Here is a 12969-nt window from a genome sequence, read left to right on the forward strand (position 1 = left end):
AAAGTGGTTGAGAAGGAGCATGACTTTTTAATGAAAAATTTCCTCCATGTAAAACAAAAAAAAACAACATAATTTATCATACAACCTTAAGTTTTGCTATGGGGTTTAGCTATAAGATCTGTTTACACCCCTGTGAAGATACCAATATATAGTGCTGTACTTACCTAGGGGAACCACATTTATTTGCTACAAGCACATGACTAGATGTTTTTTTAGGAAAGTCATGACCATCAGTTTCAGGATGTTATGTAGCTGTTATGTGGATAAACTCTCAATATGTCAATAGGTACTAACTTTTCACACAACTTTGCATACATCAATAGTACAAGCAACCACAAGAAACTTTGTAATAGGTCTTATAAGTGAGACATGTCTAGTTCTCATTTTATCAACTGTTAACTCTTTCCCCCCCCCCTTTTCACTCTGCAAAATGTCTTAAACCCCCACAAGGATGGATCAGCTTAACAGAAGGACCAGGGGGGAGGAAGGGGAAGTGAGCAGGAGCTCAATGACACACACACACAGGCAAAAAGACTGCACAGCTAAATAGAACGTTTAGATCTCAGCAGAAGTGCTTTTTATTCACAACTATGTAGTACTTCTCTGTAATGTTCTCCATGATACTGAGACTGCTCTGAGTAAGAGAAGGTTAGGAAGTAGGTTCTCCTCTACTTTTTGTGTGTAGTGAATTGCACGCAGGTCTAGACCAGTGATAGGCAAACTGCGGCTCTCCAGCTGTTGCAGAACTACAACTCCCAGCATGCAAAGACTGCCTACAGCTTTCAGCCTACAGCAGGGCATGATGTGAGTTGTAGTTGTGGAACAGATGGAGAGCCGTAGTTTGCCTATCACTGGTCTAGACCATCAGGTCTAGGAGAACTGAAAACTAGACATTCTGTATGCACAGATGAAAACTGCTTAAAACACATCAGATACAATTCATATAATGACCAGAACTAATGTTATCCCTCATGTTTATACTCTACTACCGAGTAATGCAAAGACTGTTGAAAGGTTAGGTACGCTTTCAGTGACAACTTGCAGACTGTGTGCTGCTTTATTACATGTAATTTTTAACTTGATTCTGTAGTTATTTAAAGGGACATTTAGCATCCAGAATAAACCATTTGATTTTAAAAATGCTTTATTAAGGAAGTGTCAACAACACTGTTTTGCAAAATGTAAAGGTACTATACAAATTCTTAATACAAAAAGAATAAATTAATGACAGAATTCTTTTGAAAAATTCTGCAACTTTTCTACAACATACATATTTTCATTGATTACAGTTGAACAGAATAAAAAAAAAGGAATTTTACATGCTCTAGAATGTTGTTTAGGCGCAACCTAAATTATTTAACCCCTTAAAGAGAGTCAGTGGACGAGTGGCATCACCCGCTCTGTTGTCTTCTAAGGGGTGAAGCTAAAGTTAATTTTTTTTGCACAACTTGTATTAAAACTATTGACATTAATAAATGTAAAACTTTACACCTAGTTGACTAAGCAGTAACTGGTCATCTTGGTAGCACCTGAAAAAAGAGGTTTGCTATTTTTCCGAACTAAAACTAATACTGGGTGAAAAAAATAAAAATAAAATTATATATGGGTTACTATTTTCCAACACTCAACTGCTCATAAGAAAAAATAACTTGCCTTACAGCATAGTATACACCAGGTAGTCTGGTTGTATAAATCAATAGCCCCATTGTAATTATCCAGTAGTATGCTAAGGTTACACAGGAGAGAACGACAAAAGGGATGCAGAACTGCTTGTGTACAATAATACTTGTGAGTTAGGAAATGTTGGGGGGAAAAAAGGGCTTATAGCATAGTGACAATGTAGTGTACAACCTGAGGAGTTGCTTGGTTCGTACAACCCTCTTTACACTGTAGGCATTCCAGAGGTTTGCTAAAGCTACAAGTACCATAATAATTTATACAGCACCCAAAGAAACCAAAAGATGCTAGTGGTCCTCTAGATGTAAAAGCAGCTCTAGACAATGGACCTCCCCTACTTAACATGCCCAATAAGTCAAATGGAAAAGTAGCATTTAGCAGACAACCCATTATGTCTGTTCCAGCAGAGGAGCAGGCTAATGGAGTTACCATATCCAGCATTTATGCTGGAAACTCACTGCATCCCATTATAGTGAATGGGGATCCGGCTGTGCCTGGCTATGCCAGATATTGTAACTCTGTCAGTCCTCTGTCGAAACAGACTAATGGCGTTACTAACACAGATGTTAACCTACTGACTATTGCTGTAAAACTAGACAGCAGATGGATTTCTAGCATGTGAGTTAACCAAGTTATTGTTCCCAAACAAAGGATGGTTTGCAAGTCATTCAATAGGATCACTGAGAGGAAGTCTACTGTGCATAGGCAATGAGAAAGCGGTAATTTTTTAAACTCGATATTTTACTTTTTTTATTTATTTCTTCAGTACTAGGCCATTGGTAATTAAATAGAAATTATTGTGTTTCTGCAGCAGTAATCTCAGAGAGAATAGTTCTCAATAGGAGAGGAGCGTTTGTCTGCAAGGTAATCTTCATTAAAATAGTAGGTGGTGGATTGGAATGACTGATTGGTTGATAGGTCTAGATTAATCTGCCCACGGAGAAGCACTGCATTCATTAGAATAACGTGAGAAGTTCAGACCACCCACACGACTGGGATCGCAAAGAGAGGCATGGTGCGTCTACACGTCAACCCTCGTCTGACAAAGAGTGTTAAGTGGGACCCTCTGCTAAAAAGTGCCTTAAAAAAAAATGATATCCTAATAAAAATAAAATAAATCCATCTATTATTTATGGATTTGTCCTTTAAAGTGTGCCCAGTACTCAAAGATATTCAAGCTATTTCAGTTGCTCACGCGTTATAGTTTATAATTCTTTAATAACTACTTATTACTAACCATACATCCCAACAATGTTGCATGGATATTCAAGTGTGAAGTAAAGGGGACATTTATCAAGACTGGTTTTTCCATATGCCAGTCTTGAGCTTCCTGTGTTGGAGTAAGATGTGCCTTTTAATAAATTAGTTGCATCTCTGGCAGTCCGTGCGCCAGAAAAAAGTCAAGAGCAGTCGACTTATATTAAATCTGGTGGGTGTTGAGAAGCTTGGTCCCTTTTCTTGCCAGTTTAGAAAAGTCGCAAATTATGGCACAAATAACGTTTGTGCCGTAATTGGCATAAAAGCTTCAGTAAATGTCCCAAGTGTTTACCAGTTAGTATTTTATTAAAATCACCACCGCCATTCAATATCATTATAGAGGAAAGATTTCCAAAACTTGCCCATATATTACAAAATTTAAAGATCTGATGTGGTCAAAATTTCCATCATCTGAATGATTTCACTAGTCATTTTTCTTAATTTTCCAGCAGGCTCCTACTTTCGGTCATGGTATGGGTGTTGACTTACCGGTAATTTTATTTTTATTTCTTTTTCTGCCCAAACCACTGTTGAATCATAAAAGAGAAGTATTAGATCTGTTGTCATCTTGCATTTTTCATGCAAGTTTCCATGAAGGTTGGAATGGATCAATAGGGGAGCATCTTAAAATATTCGGTAATATTTCTACCACTTGATTTCATTTCTGTTTCCTACTAAATATACGTGTTTGTGTCAAAAATCTATCTAAAAAGTGGTGCAAGTTGGTGCAACTTGGCGCACTAAAATTTAGGCCAGTCTTTGTTTTGCCCTAACTGCCAGAGGATGTGCCTAATTTATAAAGATGGTGCATACTATGGCAGTCTGGGCACCAAAATGTCTTAAAAAAAATTGCCACAAAGAAAGATAAATGTGTCAGGCCCACTGACCCCGCTTCTGCCACACCGCCCTCATTTGAGAAAGTGGTGAGGTCAGCGTAAAGCTACAAACATGGTGTTTGCAAGTCTTTTGCGCCACAAAAGTAGCATGGGGAATGATTAATTCCACTCAGAGTTTCAATAGCTTTGCAGAGCAGGGCCTAAGATGCACCTTTTTGAACCAAAATTGCACCATAATTCTGTTGTAAAAATTGGTCTCAAAGTAAGCCAACTAATAGTCAATGTGTCCCTAACGTGGAGAGGGGTGAAAGCTGCTGCTAGACACCTCTGGTGGCAGCTTTTCTCCAATGAGAACTAAAGGATCAGATATGTTTAAATCCATGAGCCAATCCTTTGTTGTCCCCCCACCTTCCCTGAAATTTGCTGTTAGGAGAAAGCTGAGACACCCCATACATATTAGATGGCCATTCCCCTTATGCCTGTTTTGGGTGTAGAAAAGCCAAAACTTTTCTAGTCAGTCTGCATTTCTAAAATTTTTTATTATTTACACCAGAAACGGACGTAGATAATGACTGAGCTACTTAGACTTCATTCCAGCATATGGGGAGCCAGAGGGGGCAGGTCATTTATAACAAGGCCTATGCCTCATCTTAAATTGCATACCTCCTCTGGCAGCGCAGGTCCCATTAAGGCCACACACTGGCCAGGGATAAAACAAACAGAAAATGTGATGTGAACCCAAGGGTCACTGAGATATCCAGGTACCTCCAGGTTCAGTCTATGTTTGTATGGGGGTTTCATTGAGGTTCATAGATTTTTATTGTCTAGTGTAATATTGTATGGGTAGGTTACTTGTTTTTTTAAATTAATCTGGGCTAAGATTACAGGTACTATATAAATCGCTGTAATATCCTAACAATTGATACACTAACCTGTACCAAACTGATGGAAAAGCAGCATAGGCGCATCCATCCATGTCTGATATTGGGATGAGCATCTACATTTTACTTCTGTCCTCGTCACTGTTAGAGTGCTGTCTACTACAGTGTTAATGAACTCCAGTTCTCAGGGCCCACCTCGCGGTCATTTTTTCAGGATTTTTTTTAGTATTCAGCATGTGATAATAGTGTCAATGCATCAAGACTTACCACAGGTATTCATTCTGAGGGATATTCTTAAATCCTGACCAGCAGTGGGCCCTGAGGCCAAGAGTTGAGGAACACTGGTCTACTAGATTAGGCCAAGTTTTCCATGTCTTATGATCCCTTCCAGAAATGGCACAGAGGCTGTTATAAAACACTTATAGCACCGGACAGCAATATGAAAGGTGCTTTTTTTTCCCATGTTAAGGGCACTTTCACTGTGCAATGTGCGTTCACCTAGGTGAATATTGCTGACACATATGTTGCATGGGAGCATATAAATGGTGGTCTGGTGGCTACAATTAATGTAAAGTGAATAATGAATGAAGAGTTTGGTTATGATGAATATAATAAAGGTTGTACCGATGATCTACTGAGCTGCTAACCTGAACTCTATAGGCAGCGTCGATATATTCAGCATGTGGTGACTGTATATGTGCACACATTCGTTCAGGATGTTTGGCATTGGGAACCACATGGTGCACAAGCATTTTCCTGGAATTCTGTACCAGGAAATATCTGCACCATTATTCTTGTTAAAATGAATTGTGATTTATAATGCCAACGCCTGAGCAGTAGTGCCAGCCTATGTAAACGCTTCATGTATTCACCGATTTCTAGTGCATCGTCTGGAGATGATACGGTCTACTACTATTTGTAGTAAAAGTTTGGGACAATTAAATGTAATATATTTTTGCAGCAAATAATACTAGACCATATTTCCATGCTACCAACGCACCTGTCAGTCTTTATGAACGGATTCTAAAGCAGTACACTCGTACATGCAGTAATTGGAGCTTTCGTGTGTCTCACCTAATTGTTTTCTGGCAGCAGATCATATTTCACATGGTCACCTAAATCATAGTTTGCCAGCAGCGGATCGTGCCATCTACACAAACACATGTTCAATGAAATCAGGTGATGGACAAAAGACTTTCCTGGAAATTTTCTTTCAAAGATCTTTTGTCCAATTAGCAGACAAAATTTCAAACATGGCCGACTTCTTTGCAGGCGACAATGGTCTATCATCAGTCGGTTGAAATTTTAAATTTTGATCATCTTTAGACTCCATTCAGACATCCGTATGAATTGTCCGGATCTATTCCGCATAATTCATTTTCTATGGGACCACGGCTCCAAAGTTCCGGTCTGCGGCTCCGCAAAAAAATAGAACATGTCCTATTCTTGTCCGCAATAGTGGACAAGAATAGGCATTTTCTATCATAGTGCCAGCCATCCACAAAACACGTACCGACTTGTGAATGGACCCTTATACTAAGGTGTATGGCCATCTTTACAAGTCTAAGAGGTAAACTGCTGTAATTGTGTTAATTGATCGGCTTGAGTAGCATTTTATATATGTTAATATTGTAATGTCATCCCCAGATTTCTAGCAGTACATACCGGTATATGAACTAACTGGTCTACATGTTAAAGTGAGAACATCCCCATGAATACACAACTGGTCGATCACAGTTGGTAGTCATTTTTTTTCCTAGTTGCAAAGTAAAATATTTTCAGTACTATTATATGGTAAATGTAACTGCGTAATTAGCCTCATGGAATAGTAATATTAATACAATGGTATGCTTTAACTATAAACCAATGACATAAAAAAGTGTGTGCAACACATTGCTATGTGTCATGTCAGCACCAGTGGCATGGACAGGTTAAGGACTATGTAGCAGTTAATTAGCAACCCTCCTGTTTTATCTTTGGTTAGAATTGAACTGAACACAATTTTTCGGACAATTAGCCAGTTTTGTATACTTATAAAAAAATAATAAAAAAAAATAAAGGAAATAATAACATGGATGTAGAAAAATTTAATATCACCCCTTGATTAAAATAACCAAGGCAAAATAAAGAGTTCTTTTTACTAGTGCTCTGTTAGCCTAAACATGAGATCTTCATCTTGTTAGAGTTTCACTTCCGTATAATGATATTAATAGTGATTAAGCAGTGATGATCCCCAACCAGTACAAAATGACTCCAGTGGAGTATGAAAGCAAGTCCTTCACAGTTTGTCAATTTACACCGATAAGGAGGCACCCAATAGTCAGTAGTAGCAACATGGGCCTCCAGGGAGTGCTGTACGTACAAGGAGCAGGGGCTTCAATAATTTTCCTCACAGGTTTTTCAAATGAAAAGTGCTTGTAGCTGAAGCTGGTGTGGGATGGTAGTGCATCTGGGTAAGGCAAATGAGAGGCAGTGAGGTGATCTCCAAATGGCATTGCGATTATAGGTTCACACAAGAGTCCCAGGCTTGGCTTTTTCTTGTCCGTACCACTGGACGTCAGCTAATTCTGAATATAGGGCAGCGTCTAGGTAGCAACTGTCATGGTATGGCCTGAAAAATAAAAACATAATAATGTGAGATCCAGTGATCCTTAAAAGGATTTTCCGGGAAAATAAAATTACTGAAAATATTTAAATATTTATTTATTTGTTATAAATATATTCCTAAACACGGTTCATTAGTTATAATTGCTTGCTTTGTCTGGGGAGCAATCATCAGGGGAAAAATAAAATGGCCACTGTCCCATTAGTACACACAAAACCTGTCCTAATCACACAGCAGGACAAGTTACTTAAGACACTGAGCTAAAGAGCTGCCTCATCCTCCTCTCTGCTTGTCGGAGATTATGATCCTAAATACAGTTTAATATGATCTTCAGCTGAATCTCTGTAGGAATGGAGTTCATGAGAAGACGAAGTACAGAGGATGGACAGAAGTGGTAATGGATACTGCATACAAGTGCTGCTGCTCATTAGCCACATACCCTCCTCTCAGTATTAAATGTCTCCTCATGAACTCTATTCCTACTGAGATTCAGCTGAATATCATATTAAACTATATTCCGGATCATAAATGAGTATGAGGCAGCTCTTCAGCTCAGTGTTATGAAGTAACTTGTCCTCCTGTGTGGTTAGGACAGATTGTGTGCACTAATCAGACGGAGACCATTTTATTTCTCCTAATGATTGCTCCATAGACAAAATAAGTAATTATAACTAATCAAAGATATTTCGGAATATATTTATAATAAAAGTAATATTTATGTATTTAAATTTTCTTAATTCCCGCAGGACCCCTTTAAAAGAAAAAAAATGTACGTATACCAAACAGCAAGGAATAAAAGCAATGGTTCAGGCTGGCCCTATCCCCGATTGGCAGCTTAAACCGATGCAGTAGAACCACATTTAGAATTTTAGTATTCCATATTAAAAAACAATTTTTACCCTTTTGCCCTGTACAATAACCAGTAAAGGCTGAATGATAGAGATGAGCAAAATTCAATTTGGGTTTGATTAGGGTCTAAATCAATTCTACCTTTATTGAAAGTGCTCCAATTGGCCTCGACATTTGTGTATGAGACAGAGGTCTCCTGGAACTCATATTCCCGATCTCAATTTGGATCCACCTCAAACGTTTACAAAATTCTGGTTGAATCTGATTAATTGACAAATCGATTTGCTCATCTCTACTGAATATATAAAATAGGACTATGAAGCAATGTATCCTAAATGGCCAGTACAATAATTCAATATATTTATATATTTTATTTTTATTTATTACTAAACTTTTATGATCTTACATGGAAACACTAATAATCATTTCTCATAATGAAAAACATTTACTCATTTGGTTTTAAAGGAGACAGAACCAGAGTACAATGGACTACACTGAAGTATTGCGATCATGCAGAACTTTATGACGGATATGGATTTCCATGCACAGTGTGACCAGATCATATGTTCTTTGTACAATACCTCTATTCATCAGTACTTTGGTGACTTGAAGACTCAGACCCATCCTGAGTGGGTGAGTTTTCTGTTGTGTCTCTGAGCACATGAAAGCAGCAGAAGGAATAAAGTAGAGACAGAGTGAAGCAGACATTATTTAGTAACATGTTAGCAGAGGTAGGAAAGGAAACGTATAGTATCTTACAGTATTAGTATTTCAAAGACTGAAACCTCTTTGCAATTTTTTTTTAAAGTAATAATGTTTGGTGATAAGTGATATAAACAGATGACAAACCATGATCGATCTTAAAAAAAAAAAAAAAAAAACATTGACATGGCTTAACCCGGCCATACGTTCATTTTGGTGGAACTGGCTGACCATCTATTATGAAGACCACCTGACTGTCCCCCTAATGGCAGGTGGTGGATTTCAACCTCTTAGCTTTTGTGGTCTTGGAGAGATGAGCCGCAAACAGAATGTCTTAGTCTGCTGACCATTTATATAGGAAGGTTGGGAAGGATAGCGTCTGGCCAAACTAGCCAGCCAGCCTTTTTCCAGCTCACACATTTTTTGAGTCCAATTTTGCTAGCTATACTAAAAGATGTAGACCTGTACTGAACAACAGGAAATATTTTGAATATTAATATTCTGTCAATTTGACTTTTTGCTAAGAAATTTCCACAGTTCATCAGTCCAACAGCATTACTTATGAGGGGTTTACTGGGTAATGCTAATGGGAGAGGTCATTTTTCCCTTGGGCCTCTCCAGCTGTTGTTCTTCCTCCCCTGCATGAAAAGCTGCACATGGCGTTGTCAGAGTTCATCCTATTTGTGCAGACAAAATGACAGCCAGCTGAAGAATCCCGAAGAGGAAAGGACCATGGATGAGCACCATATATATGAAAAATTATAAGGGTGGGAGACTGATGCAAAAATAAATCCATAACATTGTAGATATAATGCCACCATAAATCTTAGCATATACTGTACACAATACAAGAAGTGTTACAGTTATTAATAAATAATGGTATGAATGCTCACTTATTCACCCTCTGTCTACTACTGCATTTGAGAAGACAAAATGACAGATTTATACATAGGTAAATATACACAGTACATTCACTGTACCTCCACTTAATACAGGCTTGGACTGGTCCACAGGGGGAACAGGTGAATCCCCCAAGAGGCTCCTAAGTAAGGGTGGGCCCCTCAATCCAACACCCTTTGCACAAGTGGCACATGGCACAGTACATAGGAAGAGGCAGTTTACAGAGTCTTAAGCAGCCTGTGTGTCCATATAAAAAACTGGGTAGATTATTATTGAACAGAGTACCAAGTTTATTACTATAGATGCATCGGCTGGCGGAGAAGACTTTTAGGCACAAAGGCATGCCAAACAGTATCCTCTTTGCCTTGGGATTCACTTTGAAGTCCCTGTAGGGACCCTATTAGCAATCATCTTAAGCATCCTTCTGCTGTCTGCCTCTGTGTGAGCAGGCAGTCTTTGCATTTAGCTGTGCTTTGGGCCCCCAGAATTAATTTTACTGATGGGCCCTAGACACCCTAGTCCAACACTGATGTTATGGTAAAAATCAAGAAAAATCTATGAAAAGAAATCTCACTGATCTACAAAAATTGGGATTTTTTTTTAACAAAGACAAGTAATCTTACATAATTTTGTAGTGCTGAATATGAAAACAACATTGAAAATTCAAGATTGGTTCCTGTTTGAAAGCTACAAAAATAATGTTAAAAAAAGAGTCGGTTAAAGGGCAGCAAAAGAGAAGCATGGAAGGCTTTCAAAGTTGTGTCAACTAGTTTGTTCGGAAATGTCAGTCAAAAATTTCCATTAGCTTGTAGATGAACTTCTAATGGCATACAAAAAAAATGGACTGCAGAATGTCCCAGAAACCACATAACTTCTATTCTTATTAATTCAGTGACAATCATGGGGAGCTTTTTTCATCAGAATATTGCAGTGATTGAGGAGCCCTGCCATGTTGGCACATTACTGCTCGATGATCAGAAGAGAGGCTCCAGAAATGGAATACAAGAGACAAACATGTCAGATGTACGATAGATGTTGTATTCGAAGCATGGACGTGCATTTTCTTTCTAATAAAAGAAAATCTCATTATATTAAGTTGGGGAGTCTTGATCCGTTGTGCGCCTGGCCGAGATGGATTTATTAAATTAGGTGCATCTCTGGCACTCCGTGTGCCAGAAACCCAAATCTACGCCTGTCAGGGGCTGGTGTACACCTGAGCTATAGCTTACTCCAGTTTCTGGTGTAAGTTATAGTAAATCCAGCAGACCACAGTAGGGGCTGCCATTTCCACTAAGCCCTACCCCTTTTCTCAACACTTTTCTAAGCACAAAAAGTCACAAATTACAGCGCATCCCATAATTTGGGAATTTTTTAACTCCACAATGGAGTAAGTAACTTGATAAATGCTCTCAGTTCTCTTTCCTTTTTATCTCTGTAACTTCCAAACAGGAACCAATTTTGCATTTTCAATGTCATTTTCGTGTTCAGCAACCGGAAATTTCATGAGATTAATTAACCATGTCTCCGTTACAAAATGTGTATTGAACTAGGTCATGAATTAAGAATCCCCTTCCACATTCTGCTCATCCTGACATCCTGGAGGTTCATTTACACACTCATTCATGTAACGGTCTGACAAACAAAACCTATGGAATGCTTTAGAAATTCACTTTGATGTATCAGGTAGGTATGAATGGAATGCTAATCTTTCAGAAGCCTAAGGACTTACCCAGTCTGCCAGGTTAAAATGTGGTGAGGGCTGCTGGGAGGTGTGGCTGTATGATCACTACAAGGCGTTGAACTTCTCGGACCATGGGGTAAGGCAGCTGTGAAAAGCAAAGAAAAAATATAAACTAAATAAAAAAAATGCAACAAATGTCAAAGTATGAAACCAGAGACAGTCTAATAATTGCATTCCATTCTCCAAGATTTCTGTAATGAGCTGCTTTGATCTGGGCCACAGTTTAAGGGTACTTTTAACATAGTCATATTATGAACCACCAGTTTGTTAGCAAAATATACAAATCAGCTGTTCTCCAGAAGGAAGAAAGCTGTCTCTCTATTGCCACCTATATGTAGCTAGCCTGTCTGATCAATAAAAAACCTTGAACTATGACTTATATTAGCCAAACCAGACACCCATCTGTAGACAGCTGTTGTACAGTTCCTGGCCCTCCTCAGCACAGGACAGCTTTCTTTCTTCTGGAGGAGAGATCATTTTCATACTTTTCTTCTCATGGATCACTGCTGTAAGGTTAGTTGCACACTAGAGTTAAAACTATCCAGCAGAGTAACAGCCAGAGTTCATTGTATCCGGTTTAGCCAAAATGGGCTGATGCACCACCAGGTCCTATTGACTTAATTGTTAAGGGTCCTATCAATGGGGGGGGGGTTAATGGTATCTGCTCAATTAAAAGTGGTTGTGTACATTAGACACTCTATTTAATGGAATTGCTCTGATTATGAATGGAAGCAATCTAGAAATAGTTTCCAGTTCCTTACAGCTTCCTTGACAAAAGCCTTAGGTAAACTGTAGAGTGTTTTAGGGCGCACCATGGTCTGTGAAACATCTGCAAGCAACAGACACCAGATGTGTAGAACTTGCTGAAGGAACCTTAAAGACAACATTGGGCAGTTTAAAGTTTCTCTGAATGCCCTGCCCCATTTGTACATCGCTCCTACTGCATCATTTCCAAACAAGACGTAAGAAGGTTTGTACATTTATAACTAGAATGCCCTGTACATTATAAAGCACGTTTGCAACAAGATTCACACAAGATCAGATTCTGCCCAACTGCTAAGAAACCGCCCGAGCTTACATTGACAATAATGCATAACGTACCATAATGTACAAATTATAACACAGGAAAAAAAAAAAAAAGAATGACTTGTCATCCACATTTTTAACCTTGTGTGAAGCTGTACAGTAATTACTTCCAGGATGGGGATTCCATACTTTTAAGACGGTTAAAGAAGACTAGAACCACAAATATCCTTACATCGTTTACTTACACGTTTGAGCAGCCAGAAACACAAGATGGAAATGTGTTGGCTTATAACAATTCTCACTGATTTACAGGCAGCACATCACCCTAACAACATGATCCCTAAGGGTTAATATTATTATGTGCCATAATATAAGATTTTTAATAGCTCTTCTACAGACTGAAAACAGGGTCATTTAGAACGTCAGCTTCCTCTCCCGGGCTATGCACCTTTGTTATTTTTTTGATATACGAGACTCACTGGAAATTCCTATGAG

At 38.5% G+C, this 12969-nt stretch overlaps 1 protein-coding gene across 6 annotated transcripts in view; it reads right to left on the minus strand.

Annotated features, from left to right (window-relative positions):
• Nucleotides 1-1126: 1126 nt before the first annotated feature.
• The window catches only part of FRMD4A (FERM domain containing 4A), a 307366-nt gene continuing 295523 nt past the window's right edge, over nt 1127-12969 (minus strand). For 4 of the 6 annotated variants that reach the window (XM_044280099.1, XM_044280097.1, XM_044280098.1 and 1 more), the window contains exons 22-23: nt 11437-11533; nt 1127-7262 (exon numbers count right to left, since the gene is read on the minus strand). In XM_044280099.1, coding sequence (XP_044136034.1) covers nt 7160-7262; nt 11437-11533 — 200 coding nt within the window. In that variant the 3' untranslated portion in view covers nt 1127-7159. Of the gene's footprint in view, nt 7263-8688; nt 8759-11436; nt 11534-12969 lie in introns of those variants that run through there. The other 2 variants (XM_044280103.1, XM_044280101.1) reach the window with 1 other exon arrangement.

The sequence above is a fragment of the Bufo gargarizans genome, chromosome 2 (assembly GCF_014858855.1).
Source record: "Bufo gargarizans isolate SCDJY-AF-19 chromosome 2, ASM1485885v1, whole genome shotgun sequence".
Classification (NCBI taxonomy): domain Eukaryota; kingdom Metazoa; phylum Chordata; class Amphibia; order Anura; family Bufonidae; genus Bufo; species Bufo gargarizans.